The sequence below is a fragment of the Mytilus californianus genome, unplaced genomic scaffold (assembly GCF_021869535.1).
Source record: "Mytilus californianus isolate M0D057914Y unplaced genomic scaffold, xbMytCali1.0.p SCAF_2, whole genome shotgun sequence".
Lineage (NCBI taxonomy): Eukaryota > Metazoa > Mollusca > Bivalvia > Mytilida > Mytilidae > Mytilus > Mytilus californianus.
In genome coordinates this window covers 78,472,382-78,496,725 of record NW_026262668.1, presented here as the reverse complement: position 1 = coordinate 78,496,725, position 24,344 = coordinate 78,472,382, and the positions used below count along the sequence as shown (strand labels likewise).

Below are 24,344 nucleotides of genomic sequence, written 5' to 3'. Positions count from 1 at the left end.
GCGGGGGACATTGGAACTCTATTCTTTGATTGAAAATTGCATTGTAAGTGCTCTCATGTGTTCAATTTTTGCCAGATTTTCAACAAATTGATATCAAAGGTTTATATCAGCAATGTCTCGTACAATTTCAAAAATCAGTGCCAATCAAATATTTATAAAAGGGTTATGCCCCTTGGAAATAATAATTATGTTGGAAATTGCATTGTATTTGCTCTCAAGCCTTCATTTCTCTTAAGATATTTGTAAAAAGTTTTAAAGAACAAAAAAAAACCTTGTTTTTTTTTATTTAATACCCTTGGATAGATAAAATATGTCCATTAGAACTTTATTGCTTTTATACTAGTCAGTTTTCTTATTCTATTACAGTATATGTAGTGTTGTATTCCTCTCAGTGTTGCAGTATCACCACTGGTTATCCATGGCTTTAGGCCCTGTCAAGTTTGGGGCCTATACTGGTACCATGAATATACTGTTGATATTTTTTGGTATTTCATCACTTCTTATGAGTACATTGATTGTTTACATCCTAATTAACCCTGAAACTAGAGACAGTGTCTACATTGATATGAACACATTTGTATGGAGTGGCTTTGTTACTGCCATGACTTTTGTATTAGCAGCAATATTTGAGGTCATGTTTCGTAATATTAGGTCTGGATATTTGCCTGATATTGTCAAATTTAAAAATCAGATGAATGAAAATGAGGAAAAGCCTACAAAAGTTAATCCCCTGCATAATTATTTAGAAGAGAAAAAATACAATTTTGCCTCAAAAACAGAAATTAACTCGGAAGAGAATCTTTCTTCTGAGATTGAAAATGATGAACCCATCAAAAGTGCTATTGACCTTCCAGTGCAGGAAAAGTTAAAAAAATTGGATAATAATTCCTTTCAGAGTGAAATAAATATTAATCATGAAAACAAAGATTCAGAATCTGGAAATAAATCATGTAATCCAGAATTTAAAGATAGTAATTATAAAAAGTCCAATATGTCTAATAGTGAGTCAAGTTCTAAGAATGAATTATTGGCTTATCATAATAGGAGTCAAAATGCAAATGTGAGTCCTAATTCTGTTCAAAATAGAGGTACACAAACTATGTTGACAAGAAGGCATAAAACTCACAAAGGAACATCACATCAAGGTATCTTAGTTAATAAACATCAAAATGCTCAAGAAATTCAAATGTATAGCAGTAGCAGAAGCAACTGGATGTCACAGTCAGATGAAGCTGTTCAGATAAGACAAGTTTTCATTACAAGATCTGAAGTAATTACTAGTAATACGGATACACCAAACTTTACTCACACTGACACAGGCTTAACAATAGGAGATAATTTACTAACTACTAATTTGAAGAAAAGTGATGAAAGTAAAACTGAGGAAAAAAGCATGCTTCAGCCTGAGACTAAGGTGCAACACAGTGAGAGACCACAAACAACTTGGGGTGATATTGGAGTGTTAAAAATAGATGATAGAGGAAATAGAATTTTAATGTCAGCATCACAAGATGAAATGAATGAGATTACAAATGGTAAATATTCAGATGCAATGTTAAAAAAAAAACACACTAATATAAAGTGGTTAGAAAGGATCTTGTTTTCTTTCTACTTTTGAGTGCAAGTTTTTATTCAAATATGGAAAATTTAACCATTTTTTCCTTTTAGAAAGTTTTAGAAAAAGACAGCTTACGTACATGCAGATTTTACAATTTGTTTTCCTTTTGAGGAAACTGTGGAGAAAAAATAAGACATTTAAATCTTTGACCAATTGAAATGTAAGATGAACTATATATTATATATCATTGTGGTTATTTTACATCTGGATGTGGATAATTACAGCGCAGCAACTGTTCACAGTTATCTTTGCACTGGAAGTAGAGTGGTGTGATTAGTTGCACAGGGGAGGGCATTAATGAACCCCTCTTGTGTCTTTGTATGCACTTGTTTCTTGTCCACAATCTATGACAGTGTTTGGACTAGTAGATTTTTAGCTCACCTGGCCCGAAGGGCCAAGTGAGCTTTTCTCATCACTTGGCGTCTGTCGTCCGGCGTCGACGTAAACTTTTTACATTTTGAACTTCTTCTAGAGAACCACTGAATGGAATGAAACCAAACATGGCATGAATGTTCCTTATGAGGTGCTGACCAAGTGTTGTTACTTTGTATCGGATCCATCATCCAAGATGGCCGCCAGCAGGGGACTTAATTTAACATAGGACCCTATGGAAAATACATACAAATGTCTTCTTTTAGAGAACCACTAAATGGAATGAAACCAAACATGGCATGAATGTTTCTTATGAGGTGCTGACCGAGTGTTGTTACTTTGAAGCCGATCCATAATCCAAGATGGCCGCCAGCGGGGGACTTAGTTTAACATAGGACCCTACGGGAAATACATACAAATGTTTTCTTTTAGAGAACCACTGAATGGAATGAAACCAAACATAGTATGAATGTTCCTTATGAGGTGCTGACAGAGTGTTGTTACTTTGAAGCCGATCCATAATCCAAGATGGCCGCCAGCGGGGGACTTAGTTTAACATAGGACCCTACGGGAAATACATACAAATGTCTTCTTTTAGAGAACCACTGAATTGAATGAAACCAAACATGGCATAAATGTTTCTTATGAGATGCTGACTGAGTGTTGTTACTTTGAAGCCGATCCATAATCCAAGATGGCCGCCAGCGGGGGACTTAGTTTAACATAGGACCCTATGGGAAATACATACAAATGTCTTCTTTTAGAGAACCACTAAATGGAATGAAACCAAACATGGCATGAATGTTTCTTATGAGGTGCTGACCAAGTGTTGTTACTTTGAAGCCGATCCATAATCCAAGATGGCCGCCAGCGGGGGACTTAGTTTAACATAGGACCCTATGGGAAATACATACAAATGTTTTCTTTTAGAGAACCACTGAATGGAATGAAACCAAACATGGCATGCATGTTTCTTTTGAGGTGCTGACAGAGTGTTGTTACTTTGAAGCCGATCCATAATCCAAGATGGCCGCCAGCGGGGGACTTAGTTAAACATAGGACCCTACGGGAAATACATACAAATGTCTTCTTTTAGAGAACCACTGAATTGAATGAAACCAAACATGGCATGAATGTTTCTTATGAGATGCTGACTGAGTGTTGTTACTTTGAAGCCGATCCATAATCCAAGATGGCCGCCAGCGGGGGACTTAGTTTAACATAGGACCCTATGGGAAATACATACAAATGTTTTCTTTTAGAGAACCACTGAATGGAATGAAACCAAACATGGTATGAATGTTCCTTATCAGGTGCTGACCGAGTGTTGTTACTTTGAAGCCGATCCATGATCCAAGATGGCCGCCAGCAGGGGACTTAGTTTCACATGGGACCCTATGGAAATACATACAAATGTCTTCTTTAAGAGATCCACTGAATGGAATAAAACCAAACATGGTATGAATGTTCCTTATGAGGTGCTGACCGAGTGTTGTTACTTTGAAGCCGATCCATAATCCAAGATGGCCGCCAGCGGGGACTTAGTTTAACATTGGACCCTATGGGAAATACATACAAATGTCTTCTTTTAGAGAACCACTGATTGGAATGAAACCAAACATGGCATGAATGTTTCTTATGAGGTGCTGACCAAGTGTTGTTACTTTGAAGCCGATCCATAATCCAAGATGGCTGCCAGCGGGGGACTTATTTTAACATGGGACCCTATGAGAAATACATACAAATGTCTTCTTTTAGAGTACCACTAAATGGAATGAAACCAAACATGGCATGAATGTTCCTTATGAGGTGCTGACCGAGTGTTGTTACTTTGAAGCCGATCCATAATCCAAGATGGCCGCCAGCGGGGGACTTTGTTTAACATGGGACCCTACGGGAAATACATACAAACGTCTTCTTTTAGAGAACCACTGAATGGAAAGAAACCAAACATGGCATAATGTTCCTTATGAGTTGCTGACCAAATGTTGTTACTTTGAAGCTGATCCATCATCCAAGATGGCAGCCAGCGGGGGACTTAGTTTAACATAGGACCCTATGGGAAATACATACAAATGTCTTCTTTTAGAGAACCACTGAATGCAATGAAACCAAACATGACATGAATGTTCCTTATGAGGTGCTGACCAAGTGTTGTTACTATGAAGCCGATCCATAATCTAAGATGGCCGCCAGCGGAGGACTTAGTTTAACATAGGACCCTATGAGAAATACGTACAAATGTTTTCTTTTAGAGAACCATTGAATGGAATGAAACCAAACATGGCATGCATGTTTCTTTTGAGGTGCTGACCGAGTGTTGTTACTTTGAAGCTGATCCTTCATCCATGATGGCTGCCAGATGGGGACAATGTTTAACAAAGGACCCTATGGACAATACATACAAATGTCTTCTTTTAGAGAACCACATACTGAATGGATTGAAACCAAACATGGCATGAATGTTCCTTATGAGGTGCTGACTAAGTTTTGTTACTTTGAAGCTGATCCTTCATCCATGATGGCCGCCAATGGGGGGACTTCCTTTAACATAAGAACCTATGGGAAATACATACAAATGCTTCTTCTAGAGGTGCACTGAATGGAATGAAACCAAAACATGGCATAAATGTTTCTTATGAGGTGCTGATTAAGTGTTGCTACTTTGTTGTCGATTTACTGTTCAAGATGGCCACCAGGATTTTTTATTAAATTACAGGACCAATATTAAACCAAATTTGGCCTCACTTAATATTAGGGTATCTGTTATGATTTTAATCTATTTTTACATGATTTCCAAAACCAAAGTAGAATCAGGTGAGCGACACAGGCTCTTGAGAGCCTCTAGTTTAATATCTGAGAGATTTTGCTCAATTTATTTATAGAAATTTTTCAATAATTTCCTCAATTGGAGAAATTTAGATTGGTATAACCAAAATATTACACTTTTAATTTCTCAGTGACTGCTGCTTAATCCCAATACTTGTCACATTGACCATATTAACTGATTTTGTTCTGACAAAAAAAATTGTAAAATTTGCCATTTTGTCATTCTCAGTTTTGTTACTACTTTCATATTGCATCATTGTACAAAAAATTCTTGTGAATGATTACTGATTTTCTTATGCCATTTCAAATTGGATCCCAAGTATAAACTGTCTTGAGGGACTCATTCAAAACAGATTTATTTCATTTTTGCATTCCAGTTAAATATGTAAAAAAAACTATAAAACTGAAAAGAATTTTGAAAATAGATTAGATATTCAATAGAAAACTGTTTGAAAATATATTATGTTTTTTCTTAAGAATTACTTAATTTTAGATCTCGTTGCAATAAATGGAGACTACTTAAAAAAACAGATTCCTTTTATTTTTCAGCTTCTGACAGTGGGATTACCTGTTTTCAACAATTTGTTGAGGATTGGGATGAAACAGAAATAATGTCAAATGATGATCTAAGAGATGAATGTAGTATGTTTTTGAAACAGCTAGTTAGCCATATAGGAAAGCAAGAAAAGTATTTAAAAATAAAAATTAGACATGGTGATACAAGATGTTTTACAGGATTAGAAGTCATTACAGATAGATGGTTTCAGGCATTGAGAAAAGAGAGTTTCCAACTTGTCATTTGTAAGGCTTTTCAGAAAGGTAATATTACAACAAAAACTTGCTCAACTTATTCCTTATTTTCGTATAACTTGGGTAAATCGGAAGTAAAAGTACCTAACTCAAGCAGGGATAATTTTGGTAAATCTGAAATAAAATCACCTGACTCAAGCAGGCATAACTTGGGTAAATCTGAAGTAAATTCACCTTACCCAACCAGACATAACTTGGGTAAATCTGATGTAAAATCACCTGACTCAAGCAGGGATAATTTTGGTAAATCTGAAGTAAAATCACCTGACTCAAGCAGGGATAATTTTGGTAAATCTGAAGTAAAATCACCTGACTCATGTAGGCACAATTTGAGTACCGGGTATATCTCATACCTGTCAACCTCTGAAACTGAAAATGCAGGTCATGAATTTCAGAATAACTTTGTTATTCTTGCAACAAAATTGGCAGAATGCAAGACATAGGGATAGAGAGAACAATACAGCAGCAGTTGCATAAACTATTTGAATAAGGCTTTATATTTTAGAGGGTAGAAGATCTTTATGCTTCATACCTTGTTTACAGATGCCTTATGTTACCAAGTTTCCATTTGTCTTATTTCCATTGTCCTTGACCTTATTGTCATGGTTCAGTAACTTCTTGAAAAAATGTTTAGTTTTTTTTGTCATGTGAAATTCTCACTTAATAATTATGAGTAATAAGAAAACTATTTTTGGTATATGGGTTTCTTTGCAAGGTCTACATTCCGTCAGACATTGACCTCATTACATACATCAGTTATCAAGGTTTGATTATGTCCATTTCTTAGATACTATAAGCAGTAGGTCAACTATATGTAGTGTATTAAATGATCGTAAGGTTCACATGTCAGTCTGGCAGGTTTCATCTACCTTGACCTCATTTTCATGGTTTATTGGTCAAAGCTAAGTTTTTGTGTTATGGTCTGTTTTTCTATAAGCAGGAGATCAATTATATTTGGTGTATGTGATCTTTTTAAAGACTATCAATAGTGGTTAGTAAAGCAGGCGAGACATTTCAGTGTGTGCACTCTTGTAATATTTATCATATTAGTAAAAATTACTAAAAGTTAATTGAGGTAAACTTTTAGTTTTAATATTCTTGTTAAGTTTCTAATATTATAAAGGAGTAGCCCTGGTAAGACCCCCTTTTGGCCCCAAAATAAAGCATTTTTACTAATTTATTAAAATGTAAACTTTTAGCTATTTATTGGAATTTAAGTAGAATACTCTTGCTACATAAATATTGGCTGTTTTTGATAATACAATGCACAAGCATCAGGTACTAGCATCATTAATTCATGCAAAATTACTGAAATCTTCACAATTTTAACATTTGTGGTATTTTAAGACGGTTTTTGTTGAGCCTGCGACTTTTGTCGTAGAAAGCTCGACATAGGGATAGTGATCCGTTGGCGGTGGCGTTAGCTAACTTCTTAAAAGCTTTATATTTTAGAAGCTAGAAGACCTGGATGCTTCATACTTTGTATATATATGCCTTATGTTACAAAATTTCCGTCTGTCTTATGTCATTGTCCTCGACCTCATTTTCATGGTTCAGTGACTACTTGAAAAAAAAGTCAACATTTTTTGTAATGTTAAATTCTTTCTTATTATGAGTAATAGGATAACTATATTTAGTATGTGCGTACCTTGCAAGGTCCTCATGCCCGTCAGACAATTTTCATTTGACCTCCACCTCATTTCATGGATCAGTGAACAAGGTTAAGTTTTCGTGGTCAAGTCCATATATCAGATACTATAAGCAGTAGGTCTACTTTATTTGGTATATGGAATGATTGTAAGGTGTACATGTCCAACTGGTAGGTGTCATCTGACCTTGACCTCATTTTCATGGTTCAGTGGTCAAAGTTAAGTTCTTGAGTTTTGGTCTTTTTTTCTAATACGATATGCAATAGGACAACTATATTTGGTGTATGAAAATATTTTATGATGTACATGTCAGTCTCGCAGGTTTTATTTGACCTTGACCTCATTTTCACGGTTCATTTCTCAGTGTTAAGTTTTTGTGTTTTGGTCTGTTTTTCTTCAACTATAAGCAATAGATCAACTATATTTGTTGTATGGAAGAATTGTAAGGTGTATATGTCTGTCTGGCAGGTATCATCTGACCTTGACCTCATTTTCATGGTTCATTGGTCAATGTTAAGTTTTCATGGTTGAGTTTGTTTCTTAGATACTATAAGCAATAGGTCAACTATATTTAATGCATAAATTGATTGTAAGGTGTACATGTCTGTCTGGCATGGTTCATCTGACCTTGACCTCATTTTCATGGTTCATTGGTCAATGTTAAGTTTTCTTGGTTAAGACTGTTTCTTAGAAACTATAAGCAATAGGTTAACTATGTTTGTTTTATTGAATGATTGTAAGGTGTACATGTATTTCTCGTTTGGTTTAACTGACCTTGACCTCATTTTCTTGGATCATGTTAAGTTTATGTGTTACCTGTAGTAAAGCTTTATATTTAGGACTATCAACATAAAATCAATGGTTAGTAAAGAAGGCGAGACATTTCAGCGTGTGCACTCTTGTTGTCTTAAATGGAAGTGACCGCACTTGTGTTCAGTCTTAATATTCAAATATATGTTGTACTTAATGATATTACAAAACATATAAAGGTTGAGACTGAACACGAATGCGGCCACTTTCATTTTAGACAAAAACCATCTGAAAAGCGACGTTTTATGTCAGATTTGATAGATTTTCCATATTTAAACTTGAATTTGAGCGTCCTTAATGACCAATTCAGTGCAAATCTTTTACAAAAGACTAATTGAATCGATTGAAGTAGACACTTAAGTGTTTAAAAAATGTCAAAAATTTTTGATCAGATGAACTTCAAATTTTAGGCCAAAATTAGTCTTTACTGGACCTTCTCCTTTATACAGAATTCCCTGCATGCACATGTTTCATATTTATGTGTTTTATGCATGGCCTGGAAAAAGCTGTTAGTCTAAACATGTCAGTTTTCAAATGCAAACATAATGTTTTATCATTAGGTGTGACAAAAGCAGTACTTCAACATAATTTAGAAACCATGCCAGAGATAGACGGTAAAATTGCTTCCTGGACAACACAGAATGTGTCCACTATTATAGAACAATGTTCTGAAAAGTTGAATATCCAGAATAGTCTTTCAAAACCTGACATTGAGGAAATATCATACAAAATAATGGTGAGGATCTTCAATTTGGCTGATCGATGGTGTCCAAGAATTCTCTATCCAGGTAATGTTACTGCATTCATACCTGCACCTTTTAAACTTTTTTGAAACTAGCATTACTGATGAGTCTTTTGTAGACGAAACACATGTCTGATGTACAAAATTTTAATCCTGGTATCTATGATGAGTTTTTCTGCACAACCTCATTCTTCTTATAAAACCAGTTCAGGCACCAACAAACATGAAAATTCTTTCTAAATTTGATTTTAATTCATAGCAAAATAACCTAAATACTTGATTGTGTATATTCAATTAATGAATGAATTAAACAGGAGTGAGTTAAAATATATTTGTAAAAGTTTTTTAACATTATAATAGTTCATTGACACTTATTCTAATTAAGCCTTGTAAAAAATCACTTAGAATTTATATGAAATACAATAAAAAGAGACATAAAAAAAAACCTATTAGATTAAAAACTTTTGAAACATATGATAAACATACACCAAAAAAGGATATAAACATGTAATAGTGACAAGAAATACACAGGAACAACAGCAAGAAAGACCATCATTTCTTCAAGCTATTTTTAGCTCACCTAGCTCAATTTTCATCTGTTGTCCATAAAATTTTCTTTAAAATTTTTCTCTTAAACTGTACATTGAATTGAAAACAAAGATTGTTTGCTACATCTATATGATGTCTACTATGGTCCTGGAAGATCAACCAAAATGGTCACCATAGCTAAAAATAAAACATAAGGTCAAACTACAGTATTGGCTCATATATAAAAATGGTGAGCAATACTAAGAGAAAATTGTACTAAGGTTAAAAATGGTCAGCAGAAACAAACATTTTTACCATAAAATTTTTTTTTAAATGTGTCCACACGTTTTGAAGTTATTGTCTGTTAAAAGTAGATTTTTTAACTTTTTTGGGCATTTCTTTGCTATTGTATCAAAAACTATGGGAGCTTGGAAATTGCAAACATGATCATAGTGGCAAGTTCTTTCTACAGGAAAAATTTTATATACCGGTAAATTACAAAACCTCAAATACAGACTCTGTGGCTGAGTAGTCTAAAGTGAGGTTCTGAGTGTGAACCTGGCACATGGCAAGTGCACTGAAACCGATCTTAATGGACTAGAAATGCCAGTTTTCTTGTGGAAGGTCAATAATTCTCTAGGGGCACTCTGGCTTCCTCCAACAATAAAAACTGGCTGCCATGATATAACCAAGAGTGTTGAAAATGGCATTAAACACCAACAATCTTTTAGGCAATCAAATATTAGCTTCTTCACCTTCTTGCTTCCAATATCTGACTGGATTTATTATTAAAATAGTCTTTAGAATAACCTTTCTCTGAGCCTAGTGTCTCATCAAAAATATGAAAAGGAGGAGGAATGATAAGTACCGATTATCAGGTTGTCTGCATATTGATATTGTAAGATATCAGCTGCGAGTCACAATATGAATTATTTTGTTGCATGAGCGCAGGGAACGAGTTCAAAGGGCTTCATATTGTGTCGATCAGCTGAATATCAATATGTAGACAAATTGATAATTGATTTATCAGATTGTATTTGTGTATTTGCATGATAGAAACAAGAGTTTTTCTTTGTTTCACCTGCAAACTGGAAGATGATGTGATAAGTTTTGGTAAAACTTATAAACGTCAGTTCATTCATTATGACGTTGGTGATATGTCAGGTTCAAAGTTATTTAGGCCAGGTCAACATATTTAACGTCAAAAAGCCGAGATATGCAATATAATGAAGAACTTAGCAGAATGGTATAGACAGTGGGAACACCGATAAAAGCCATTATTTCACCCCTGAAATTTCAAATATAGTAAATAGATTCAAGACTTTCAACATTATGTTAGTTTTATTGATAAATGAACCAGTTCTGTTTAAGGTTGATGTAGGCCTCTGTGTTACGAAATTTTCAAAGTGCTACAATATCAAAACAGTAAAAATACAAAATAAAAGTGATTTGCCATTTTCTACATATACCAAAGGGAAATGTTCAAAGCAATACTGTTAAATATTTCAATGCATTTAATAGTAAATGGGGATTTGGTGGCAAATAAAACCAAGATTTTTGAAAAGAAACCCATAGACTTTATTACAGAGATTTTCGTTTTGAAATTGTAAACATAAATTACTTGTTTGTTCATGATGTGCTAGCGTTTATTGTCTACAAAAAGTCCTAAACAACCTTTACAATCCTGGCGTTTATTGTCTACAAAAAGTCCTAAACAACCTTTACAATCCTAGCGTTTATTGTTTACAAAAAGTCCTAAACAACCTTTACAATCCTAGCGTTTATTGTTTACAAAAAGTCCTAAACAACCTTTACAATCCTGGCGTTTATTGTTTACAAAAAGTCCTAAACAACCTTTACAATCCTGGCGTTTATTGTTTACAAAAAGTCCTAAACAACCTTTACAATCCTGGCGTTTATTGTTTACAAAAAGTCCTAAACAACCTTTACAATCCTGGCGTTTATTGTTTACAAAAAGTCCTAAACAACCTTTACAATCCTGGCGTTTATTGTTTACAAAAAGTCCTAAACAACCTTTACAATCCTGGCGTTTATTGTTTACAAAAAGTCCTAAACAACCTTTACAATCCTGGCGTTTATTGTTTACAAAAAGTCCTAAACAACCTTTACAATCCTGGCGTTTATTGTTTACAAAAAGTCCTAAACAACCTTTACAATCCTGGCGTTTATTGTTTACAAAAAGTCCTAAACAACCTTTACAATCCTAGCGTTTATTGTTTACAAAAATTCCTAAACAACCTTTACAATCCTGGCGTTTATTGTTTACAAAAAGTCCTAAACAACCTTTACAATCCTAGCGTTTATTGTTTACAAAAAGTCCTAAACAACCTTTACAATCCAAAACACATTGTGCTGAGTCACTTAAGTCGACACACCCTAGAAGGTGTACTTGAATAAGTCCATTTTTGTTGAGCCTGCAACATTTATGTTGCGAAAGCGAGACATAGCGATCCTAGATTCCATTGTCAGCGGCTTCAACATTTAGGTTCAGTCTGTGGTTAAAGTTTTTTTTAGACATCAATAACTTTGTCAAAACTTCATGGAATTTTAGGACATTTGGACAGAATCTTGTTTATGACCAAAATACAGTATCCCAAGAAAACTTTTGAAAATATTTATTTCAGTTTTCCGTGTTTTACTGATAAATGGACTTTGTTTTTATTTTAAAGTTAATAAGTAGATACAGTCTGATTTTAAAGTTTTTTAGTCATCAATAACTTTGTCAATCCTTCGTGGAATTTTAGGAAATTTAGTTATGAACAAAATACAGTATCCAGGGCAAAATTTTGAAAATATTAGTTTTCATATTTACGTATTTAACTGATAAATGGACTTAGTTTTTTTTTTTACACTTAAACGATTGTAGCTACGATTTTCATTAAAATTATTTTTTTAATCTATATGCCGGATTTTGTACAAAAAGTTAATTAAGTATAAATAAAACCATCACTGTTTACTTTCCATTTAGCATTTAGAAGCTTTTTAACGTTTTACACCTGAATTTAATTATTGTCTACCAGACAAAAATTTCGATGTTAAGCCAACCCTTATTCATATGACCTATGTTGACCTTAACTCGGCATTCCTCAATGCGCAATCGCATGTTGTTCCTCGAAGGGAAAATGTCAAACCAAGGAATGTAAACACGGGAATGAAATGTGTATTTACAGTTTCTGCGAGAAAAGGGAACAGAAAAGAGGTGCAGACAAGTTATTGTAAATTGAAAATAAATAAAAGTGATGAGATTGGTCATTAGAATCACTTAAAAGACCTTTCACACAGGCAAAGTTACAAAGAAGTAGCCGCCCGACAATACGACAGTTTGCGAAATGTTTACATTTCTAAACTATTCCAGATCACATGAAAACAAATCGCAACGTAATCAAATCATTATTGTCCAAAATATGTTTATATATGTGGGACTCAAATCTATGGTGGGTTCCTGATCTATGGCAAATTCCTAATCTATGGTAAATATGACGTCACAGACGCCAAACAAATCACAAATCTATGGCAGTTTTTTGTTTTCTCCAAATCTATGGCAGATTTTGATATAACGTAATTTTCCGCTACAATTACATAACGTCATGTAACTTCCAAGCCGCCGCTAACGATGGCGGTTTTGTTATAAAGAAGGAAAAGAAAAAGCAAGTTTTCAATTACCCTAATTCATTTATATAAATTAAATTATATTTCAGAACTAAAGTTTACGTGAACGGAAATCCCTGCAAATGAGTCTGATTTGGATGAAATAAGAATACAAGCGAACAAACCTATAGTCATTCGTAGCATCAAAATTGCTGGTGCAGGCAATTTCACACAAATAAATATGTTTTAGGTGTTTACGATGTTTATGTTTCATGTTTGTTTCCGCTCCTTGTTTTCTTGTTCTTGTGTTCCTTTTGTTGCCCTCTCCCTTAGTTGTACGAGTTTTTCTTGTGCATTTTGGTTTGCTTTTTGCTTTATTTTCATAATTTTTCGTTGTGATTTGCTGTTTTTTTATTTTTATTTTTTTATCCCTATGGTTTCTTTAATTTTCTTTTACATGTAACATAACCAATAGCATTTTGTCAGCTATTTTGTCAGCTATATAAAAGTGACTACCTGTACTATTGTAGCAAATAATATTTCTTGAGATTTGGAAAAAAACAAATCTGTCATAGATTTCTAAAAAATGTTTACATTATTTTCCGCTATATCTATGTCGAATAACTGTACTGTTAGAGAAATAAGGATTTTTTAAGAAAGCAACGTTTTTGAGGCAAGTGTTTGTTCATTACAGAAGTTTGACTAAAATCGTCATCAGTTAAAAAAGATTCCTTAAGATTCTTAACTTTTTGGGTTGTTAATGGACTTGGTTAAATGAAGGATCAAACAGGTACCATGCACAGAGTAGGAAATGCTTATTCTTCGGGGCACATCATTTCACTCCTAAAGTCTGTGCTCATTTCACAAATGGTTGTTGATATGCTTCCTAGTTGTACTCCTAATCCGTTATTCTTGTACTGACTTTTACTTAAAAGCAGATTTTTCGCTACCTTTAGACATTTCTACTTGTTAAAGTCAACCTTCAAATCATTGGTCGGATATGTACTGACTGGTCCTCCATTTGCAGAAAATCTGCCATAGATTTGAAAACTAGAAATTTGCCATAGATTAGGAAACTAAAAATTTGCCATAGATAAGGATTCAAAACAATCTGCCATAGATTTGGGATGGCATGACGTCATATTTACCACAGATTAGGAATCTGCCATAGATCTGGAACCCACCATAGATTTGAGTCCTACATATATTTACGGGCAGTAATCTCCCAACTTCGCAGAATTTTAAAAATTAACTTCTTACAATTTTAAAAATACTATTCTACCGGTGTATCCTTCATCATGGCCTCAATTCAATTCACAAACACGTGTATACATTATTGGCCTTGTTTTGTCATACAAATGTAAAAACAAGTGTATAATATCCCCATTGTTTGAGAACCTTGGGTTCTAATAATATGCAGCCTTTTGTTATATTTTGTTGTTTACATAATTTGATAAATGGTGTCAAATATGTACGTTTAATTTAAATAAATTTTCAAATACGTAAGAAAACAAAAAGCACATGTTCATATCTATTTATATCTGGGTCATTTCACTCGCTGTGTCGGCGAAGTTCGGGAAGTAAACCCGATGCATAATTAATGAGATGAATAGGCACGCAACACGATATTAATTATCAATTATTAACACTTCTGCTGTTTATATACAGCGATCTTATTGTTAATTTTTAGTTCATATCTTTGATTTTAGTAGCTTTAAAACTTGGTCATAATTTTGTCAAAATCGTAGCTACTATCCCTTTAACAAATAGATACAGTCTGGGGTTAAAGTTTGTTACACATCAATTACTTTATCAAACCTTCATAGAATTTTATGAACTTTGGCATAAGCTTTTTTTATGATTAAGAGATAATGTCTGAAGCTAACTTTTAAAAATATATTTTTTTTAATTTTTTTATGATAGATGGACTTTGTTTTTTACAGTAAACATTTACAGACAGTCTGGGATTAAACTTTTTTGACATGACAAATTTGTAAACCTTCATGGATTGTTATGAAACTTTGACAGAAGCTAACCTTCAAGACCATGAAATAGCATCTAAAGAAAAATATTGAATTTTTTATTAAATTCTGTATTTTACTGATAAATGGACTCACTTTTTAAGTCAACATTACACTTTTACACAGATAGCAGCAATTGCAGGGGAGACACAGAGTTTCATGGAACCCCTTGTGAATTTTATACTAGTTTTAACCAATTTCTTTATTTATATAGTTGTTTTATGGAAATCATTGCTAGCACTGCATGCAATAATCCTCTATCTTTCAAGCATGGAATTGTCAAATATAGGAGTACATGGGGAAATGCTGCAGATTTTTTATAAAATTTCCATAATTTAGTATTGAAGCAATAAAAGGGTACATTATCCTTAATCTGGAAATTTGAGTGCAGAAAGGTCACTTGTGATTTCACAATGACATCATTATCTTGTTGAAAATTACATATTTGACCTTAAATCATTTGAAAATGTCAGTTTCACACGAAATGTCTTATGAACATGTTGTGTTTTCTTACCACATCAAGACCAATCAGACCATTGAGCTAATGTGAAAAGGAAACAATATGAAAATTACTAATTGACTTTTTTTATGTACATGAAAAATGTTATGCTATATACAATGTTTTCTGTTGTAGATGGAAGACACCTTGCAGAAGAAATAGGATTCAAAACTGGACTAGAAGCAGTTGTATCTTCTAAAGGTAGCCTATATCAATTTCAGGAATCAATATCAACTTCCAGTAAGTATGGTATCATCAGAGTGAATATCATAATTTGCACTGTGAATTCATTTATTTTCATGGGTTCCAATTTTGTGGTTTGAAAGATTGTATATTGTGGAAACTTGATTTCATGGTTTTGTCAAAGTGCATTCAAACATATCTAGGATTTGTGCTTCCTTAAACACTTAAATTCATGATTAACCTATACCCACTAAATGTACACAAATTGGTACCCTACGAATTATAATGAATCCACATTAATACATGAAAAGGATAACAGGAATTATCAAAAAAAATCAGTACAACAATTCAGATATTATTGTGTGCACTTATTATTGCTATTTTTGAAGAATGGGCAAAAATGCAAGATTAATTATTGCGATTTCAGGAAAATTTGTATACAGATATAAATATCACAATGCGAGTTGTTATTATTGCAATACTCACCCAGTCGCATTATTCGCATTAATTGCAATAATTTCTGAATTTACAGTATCACTAGCCCTGAAGTTTCCACTGCTAAATTGATTGCCGTTAATATTGTTACGGTAAGGGGATAGGCTTTAGGTTTGGACTACAACTTTTTCAGGCTACTCAGTAAACACTCACTTCTGCTTTCACGTTCGTTGTTTACTGTAAATCAACTTCTGTTGACCCTTATTTCACACGTTCCTACTTTATTTACCTTTCTATTTTATTTGTGTAAGGCCTGAATATTGTAACCGGGGCCCTTACATGCTAAGAGTAAGCTTAGTTAAGTCCCCTTTGTCCATTTTCCGACTTGACAGAATGTCAACATTCGCACTCTCCGCCATTTGCATCAGCAACTATATTGATGTCAGTGACTCATGACCTGAGATCAGCATCCAATCAGCTTTACGTAATTAGCCCACATTCACCATAGTGGCAAAAGACTTTGGTGTGACAGATGTATAAAAGTGAGTGCAGTCCGTGCACATCAGTCTTCAAGGAGACTGTGGCCCGCTACAAGGGCGTTCACTCCTAATACCAAGGAAATTACCAGAGCAAACCAAATACGCCCCAGTGGATGCAACCCGTAAAATACACGTACCTTTGATATTATTTGCATCCCCATTGTTTAAATGGACCAAATCATGATTGACCTAGATAGATATAGGAAGATGTGGTATGAGTGCCAATGAGACAACTCTCCATTCAAGTTACAATTTATAAAAGTAAACCATTATAGGTCAAGGTACGGCCTTTACTAAGATGTTGACTAACGACTATTGTACCAAAAAGGGGGGTCCCTGTATATTTTAATAATATAACTGAAGTGCTCTGGTGGGTTTTATGTGATTTACACTTTGTAGGATATTAAATGTTTTGTATATAATAAATTATAAAGCTTAATTAATCTTGTTATCTGTTGTACAAGTACAGAATAAGTCAATGTTAATGAGTTTCTGAGCTACCACATTAAAACCAGTGCCTTAAGTAGCTGTTTGTCTGCTACACTACTATTGCCTTCATCATTTTGCAAGCTACGCTACCATTAATAAATAAGTTTGTAACCTAATACCAGGTTTGATAGATATTATGATTTAACCAATGACATACCGGTAGTCATCATTGTGTTAACCTGCATAAATACTTTTACTTATGGGACACACCCACCCGTCCCGTAACAATATTATACCCCGATTCTGGGAATGGAGGCTATATTGCATTCACCCTGTCTGTCTGTTTGTTTGTCCATCAAATGTTTCTGTAACACTGTTCTCAGGTACATGAAAACATAATGACAGCATATTTGATCAGCAGCTTGACAGTGATGAGTTGTAATGTGGACACCTATTTACTGTTTTCCCATTCTTTGAATTACCAATGGGGGTATCTGTTGCACCACATGTTTATTCCTGTTTATTAAAGATGTTACTTTTGACAGCAGAAACGTTAAGAAGCATTTTAAAAATGGTGATATAAATTTTGGTTAAAAAGGTTTGTGTGTGTGACATTTTCATTTAGGAATAATTTGTATATATATATATATGGATTTCATTTAAAACATGAACATGTTACAAAATTTTCTTTATGTGCATTATTGATTAAAGTAAAAGGATTATGTTCTAGAAAATAGTACTTTTTAACCATACAGAAACTACCCCATGACATTTCTATTTTGTATTTGATTTCTGTAACTACAGGAAATTTGAATTGTTTATTAAAACTTGCAGTGATTCATATTCAGACACAGTTAGATAGAAATAATAATGGAGGAATTATTGAATCTTTGACAAGTCAAGCATCAATGAGCACATTGAATTCTTCAGAATATCTGATCCTTTATACCCTAGCCTCATGTGTAGTCAGATTGGCCTTTCAGAACCAAGACTGGATTCTCAGAGAAGACTGGGACAAAATATCACAAGGGTCAACACCAAGATATTTAGATGAGTTCTTTAGGCAACAACAGTTAGAACTGTTAACAGTGTGGAAATTATGTTCCAATGTTGTTTATGAAGCCCAAGAAGAATTAAATAAAGATTATGAAGATGCAAGTTTTGTTTATACTCAGTTTTTGGTCCGTCAGCTAACGTTGTCAATTTTGGAAGATATTATAAAAGATGAGAATGAGAAATTCTGTGAAAGATACAAAGAATTAAGGTCCAAGTTGTACAAACAATGGAATAAACAGGTATCTGAATAATTTTTTTTCATATGAGCCACATTAGTATGTTGTATTTTACTGTGGTTTTTTTCTGCAGCGGAGGGGGCATTGAGTGTTACCCTTGTCCATCTGTACGTCCGACCAATGTGATTAAACTATTACACAATGCTTATTACCACAAAACATAGATCAAGTTGGAATTTGGGTGGCGTTACTTTTACTGTTCTAGAGTTATGCCCTTTATAAATGGAAAAATTGCTGAATTTTTCGTTTCCGTTCTCAAACTTTAGTTTGCCTCAACAAATTGTTATTAAACTTAATTTTGCTGCATATATATAAATAAACATATTTGATGACATTTCCTTTGAAAACTTTGAGCATGCTTTCAGGAACTATAAGCACATGGTACCATATTATATTAACTAACCCAGTTCTGTGAATGGTGAATTTTGATAACCCATGCTATGAGGTAGCAGTGGGTATATAGTTTGGACCCCATCCATCAGTCAGTCAGTTTTGTTTTTGGATGTTATATATATAGATTGCAACCTTATTTGGATATATGGTATCATATAGTAAGAGGAAGCTCTCTATTGATTTCAAAGTCACCATGTCAAAGGTAAATAAACCAAAATGTGTGCTTACTGTAGCATAATGACATTCTGAAACAATTTGGTTAACACTTCATGAAACTTAAAATCAAATTTTAGTACAATGCCAAAATTTTTATTGTTGTCCCCAAAATTTTTAAAACTACCACATTTCCATTGAAATGGTAACATTCAGTAGGATAACTACAAAAACTCTGAAGTAATGAGTGTAGCCGTTTTTCTGCACTCTACTCTTAATTTGAATAAAAGGAGATGTGGGGTATATGTCCAAATGACAAAAATAACCAAAATAAATCTAAAGGGCAGATGAGCAGGTGTTGAAACAATACAGCTAGCTCTTAGTGGTAATTGTTACAAGTCTATTAAAGATGTGAATAAAATAAACAGAAACAATCAAAGATCTGCCATCAACGTAGACTATTACAATGTATTATAAACAAGAGGATATATTTCGCTATTTTTTATCAAACTTATATTATTTTAAAACTGCTGATTTTTTGTTATAGGGTTTCCATCAGACACTTAACACAATGAATTACCTAACAGAGGTATTACTGAGTAATTTTATATCCAAAATTAAAGACCAGGACCATGTCACAGACGAAAGTTCACCTTACTTCATCCTCAGTCAAAGTCATTCATTAGACAGGATCAAAACAGAACTTGGACATACTATTATGACAACTGTAAAGAAAAACCTATTTGGTTACAGTGGACATCTATACTTTTTAACTGAGGAAGATGAACTTGTATCATTGATGGATAGAGGAGATTTTCATATTGCTGAACATACTTTCATCATGGTACGTAAATAACTATCAAAGAAATTAACTATGCAATATAAATTTACTCTGAGGGTTGGTTAAAGCTTCCCCAATAACCAAGGTTACTGACATTTTCACTATTGGGAAATATAAAACAAATTTCTAATCAAATAATTGAATTCACCCCATAAATGCACCTAAATTTTGCTGAAATGAAGTTGTTTATCTTTCAATATCACAGGTAGTAAAGATTCATCACCCAATATGTCCCAACTGCCATGAAAAATTAGTTGTTCCTTTAAATACATTTTGCGGGTGACATAGACATACCTGGCTTCCATCTGTACACCAGTCCAGTCTTGCAAGCACTCTAATTGAAGATGTCAGACAACCAATTCACTCACACAAATTAAGAACATATGTTAAAGTAGCCCTACTCTGACAAAAAGCAGTGCTTTTGATGTCATTGTTTACTTAAACTAACAAACAAATTTGCAGAAATAAAACTGTTGGTGAGAGACTATTTTGAGCTAGAATTTACTTGTCCATAATTTTGCATTAAACATTTAGGATTAATGTGCTCTGTAGTATACTTATTTATGAATTCCTGAAAACCAGAGGTTATTTTTAGTAGTACAATCGACTCTCGTTATCTCGAAGTCAGCCTGACCAGAGAAATATTTCGAGATACACGTAGTTCGACTCAAACGAAAACCGGAAGTTTGACAGACCAAGGGACACAACTCTTGCTTAGCTTGGTAAAGCTAAAATAAATCCGGATGAATATGGAAAGGGGATCGATATTCTGGTATCAGATCGATGTATTTGTATGTCATGGTCTTTCATTATTATTATTATAATAACATTATTTTTACTTATTCAATTGTTTCAGTTACAATTTTTTTCTATGGCTCTTATCCGAGAGAGTAATTTTCCAATCGATCTTAGCGTTATTTAGGCCATTTAAAGTTGACAAAATTGTTTATTCTCGGAAACAAGATATTTTCGAAAATTTTGATTTTTCTTCATTTTCTTTCATCTCACTCTTTCTTTTCAACAGAAAATACAAGATTAAAGACGCCGATTGAGTAATTTTTAAGTGATCACCAATGGAAGTCGTAATCCCCACTTTATACACATCCAAGCGCATCAGTGTTAATCACGATTAATTGTTTTTGTAAAGATTTTAAATACCTTTTCATGAACATTAACAATGTATCACTAATTATTTATAAAATTTTTATAAAAGATAATCTTAGGTAAACACTCATGGAAATAGCATGTCATAAATCAATACAGTCAGTGACCAGAAATTTAATTACACGTGTATTGTCAGATTAACTCTTTAATCCATTTAAATCCCGGAGGTCATGTTTTGACATATGTGTATTAGTTCGAGATAAATAATGAATTTTGAAAAAAAATGCTTTTGTGAACCTTGGGACCGTAAATTTAGTTCGACTCAACCAAAATTTCGACTCATCCAATTTCGACTCATCAGGAGTCGAAATACATACATTTATATGGAACAAAGTTCGGGACCACGTGAAAACTTCGACTCATCCTAAATTTCGAGACAACGAGAGTTAACTGTAGTTGACTTCTGAATGGTTGTGTTTCACTACAAGACATAAACAATGGTTGAAAATTGGCATATAGAAAGGTGATACATGTACAATTCAGGATATAGCTGGTTTCTATGAAGTTAAACTTACGGTAAAATATTTAGAAAGCTGTGAAAATAGAAATATATGGTTGATTATATAGAGGTTTGGAATTGGTGATCTGTCAACTGAAGGGTAAAAAATTACAGATGCAACATTTTTTTTGTCAAAATGGCATTTTTCAATTAATTCCCTGTAATATAAATACCACTAAGTATTGTATGGTAATGAATTGAGCCCTCTTTCAAGATACTTTTGAATAGGAGTACATTGATTTTTGGATGAACAGGTTGAAGGTCAAGGTCACTGTTGTCAATGTATATTTGTTCCGCCTAACAGAAGTTCCACTGGAAACTTTGTTATAAACAATGTCATAATATTTGTTCCTGTTGGAACAAATATTCTATACCATTTGTTCCGTTAGGAACATTTACTGTAATATTTATTCCAGTGGAAATAATATTCCAGAATATTGTTTCCATTTTGAACTTATATTATGAAGGAACTTCTATTCCGTGACACCTGTTACTAAAATTAGAATATTTTTAATTAAGGTTTCGGAATTGTCATAAATCATAAAATATGCAATACTTTCATGATAAATTATGTGAGTAAAATGATTATCAGCCATATGAGAATACTTTTGACAAGTAAGAATTTAAAAATACATTAATTTTCAACCATTTGAAGCTGTGAGAATCAATGCTGTACAGGGGTAATACCACCATAGTTTTTCCCCTATTAGTCTTTGTTAAATTGGCATTTTTCAAAAAATTGTGCAGAATTTATCTTTGTTTCAAATAAAAAAATACTTGGCGTGAGTAAATTTTAATCCTGTCCAGTACTACAGTGAAAATTTCACATTACATTTCATTGCATAAAAGATAATAACCATCACTGGAAGTAAACCAATTAAATTTTCACCCCTTTTTTTCCGTAAGGTAAGTTTTATAGATTTTTTAAAGACTTTGTATTATTGTAATGTCAGAGGAATAATATTTTGAAATTATTTTTTTCTTCATTTTTTTTACAACACTTTTCTAATTTATTTGTATAAATTGCTTATTTCTTGACCAACTTCAATGTGGTTTAATTCAAAGTCTTGAATTCATGTGGTTCTTTGATATGCTGTATCTAACCGTGTATTTAGATTTAAGATTTTGGGCTCTGTATTTGAATTGGTACAAGGGTTCAAAATTAAACTTTGTTTGATTTCATCAAATATTGAATTATTGGTGTTCTTTGATATGCCGAATCTAAGCATGTACCGGTATTTAGATTTTAATTTTGGGGCCTTCTTTCAAATAGGTCCACATTAAGGCCCAAAGGGTCCAAAATTATAAAATTTTAATTCTTTGGGTTCTTTGACATGCTGAATCTAACTGTGTATTTTAAATTTTTGATTTTGGGACCGGTTTTCAAATTGGTCCACATAGTCCAAAATTCAACTTATTTTGATTTTATGAAATGAATGCAAGGGGTTCTTTGCTAAACTGTATCTAAGCATGTATTTAGATTTTTGATTTCAGGCAAAGTTTTCAGTTGGTCTAAACCGTGATAAAAAATTAAACTTTGTTTGATTTCAACAAAAATTAAATGTATGTGGTTCTTTGATATTCTGAATTTAACAATGTATTAAGATTTTGAATTTTGGGCCCCTTTATCTAATTGGTCCACATTGATGTCCAAAGGGTCCAAAATTAAACTTTGTTTGAATTAAATAAAAATGAATTAATGGGATTCTTTGATATGCTGAATCTAACCGTGTATTTAGATTTTGGAAATTGGGCCATGATAGGTAAAAGTCCAATTTCAAATTTTTCAGTTTTTCGACCACATTCATTCTGTGTCAGAAACCTATGCTATGTCAAATATTTAATCACATTCCAAATCCAGAGCTGTATCAAGCTTGAATGTAGTGTCCGTACTTGCCCCAACTGTTCAGGGTTCGACCTCTGAGGTCTTATCAAGCTGCAACCAGCGGAGCATTTTATTATTTTTGTGAAAATTGCAACGGGATGAGTTTCGTAAATTGAAAGCATTAATTGCTTGCAGCATTTACTGAAATCACAATAATTAGCCTCCTATGTTTGTCAATTGTTCAACAATCACAATAATAAATGGTCACAAAAATTTCTGAATTTATAGTATATGAAATTATGCTAAATTTCTTGTTGGAATCTTATGAAATCTATACTTAACGGTTATTATCAGCTGTGATCAACTAATTATATGGGAGTTATGCACTCTCAGCCAACATTTCTTGTAGGATTTTTTAAAAACTTTTATCAAAGGTCAATATGAACAATTTTGGAAACCTGAATGATCTATGCACTTGAAATGGAAAATTATTGGATTATAACAGGTAAAGGTAATTATCTTACCTCCTATACATTTCTAGGAATATCATTGGTTAAAAGTGAACATGTGGAGACCTTGGATATTTAATATGGGGTTAGTGGGTGTTTTTTATTTTAATATACAGTAAGTAGCTGTGTTACGTCCCTTTATAAAAACAACATGACTTTGAAGAATAATCTGAAACATTTCGCCCAAACAACAGATGAAGAAATTGATGAAAAATGACTGAAAATAAATGCAGAAAACACATTAAAGCTAACAACTTGTTATTGTTGGCATTTGTTTTGTATAGAAGGTAAGTTCTTAATATTGAAGACTTGATCACTTTGATAGGCCACTAGTCTAAATGCCACATGTTAAGATAATTGGTAAGATAAATTTGTTACACAGTGTGCTAGTGACCTAATACGATATATTATATGGGGTCAGTAAATTGCTAGTGACCTAATACGATATATTATATGGGGTCACTAGCACACTGTGTAACTAATAATATGTCCTGCTTCGGGGGACATTTAAATAAAATTATTGTGAAAGTAGTGTGCATTTTAAAAACCATTTTAAAAAATTGATTTAACCACTTTTAAATTGCTTGGGTAGTGA

General features: G+C 33.1%; 1 protein-coding gene across 1 annotated transcript in view; it reads left to right on the top strand.

Annotated features, from left to right (window-relative positions):
• The first annotated feature begins 372 nt into the window (after nucleotides 1–372).
• Nucleotides 373–24,344, top strand: part of LOC127728232 (uncharacterized) — a 37,715-nt gene continuing 13,743 nt past the window's right edge. Inside the window, exons 1-6 of the mRNA XM_052235478.1 lie at nucleotides 373–1,535; nucleotides 5,369–5,638; nucleotides 8,649–8,876; nucleotides 15,623–15,727; nucleotides 17,908–18,368; nucleotides 19,459–19,755. Coding sequence (XP_052091438.1) covers nucleotides 419–1,535; nucleotides 5,369–5,638; nucleotides 8,649–8,876; nucleotides 15,623–15,727; nucleotides 17,908–18,368; nucleotides 19,459–19,755 — 2,478 coding nt within the window. The 5' untranslated portion in view covers nucleotides 373–418. The remainder of the gene's footprint in view (nucleotides 1,536–5,368; nucleotides 5,639–8,648; nucleotides 8,877–15,622; nucleotides 15,728–17,907; nucleotides 18,369–19,458; nucleotides 19,756–24,344) is intronic.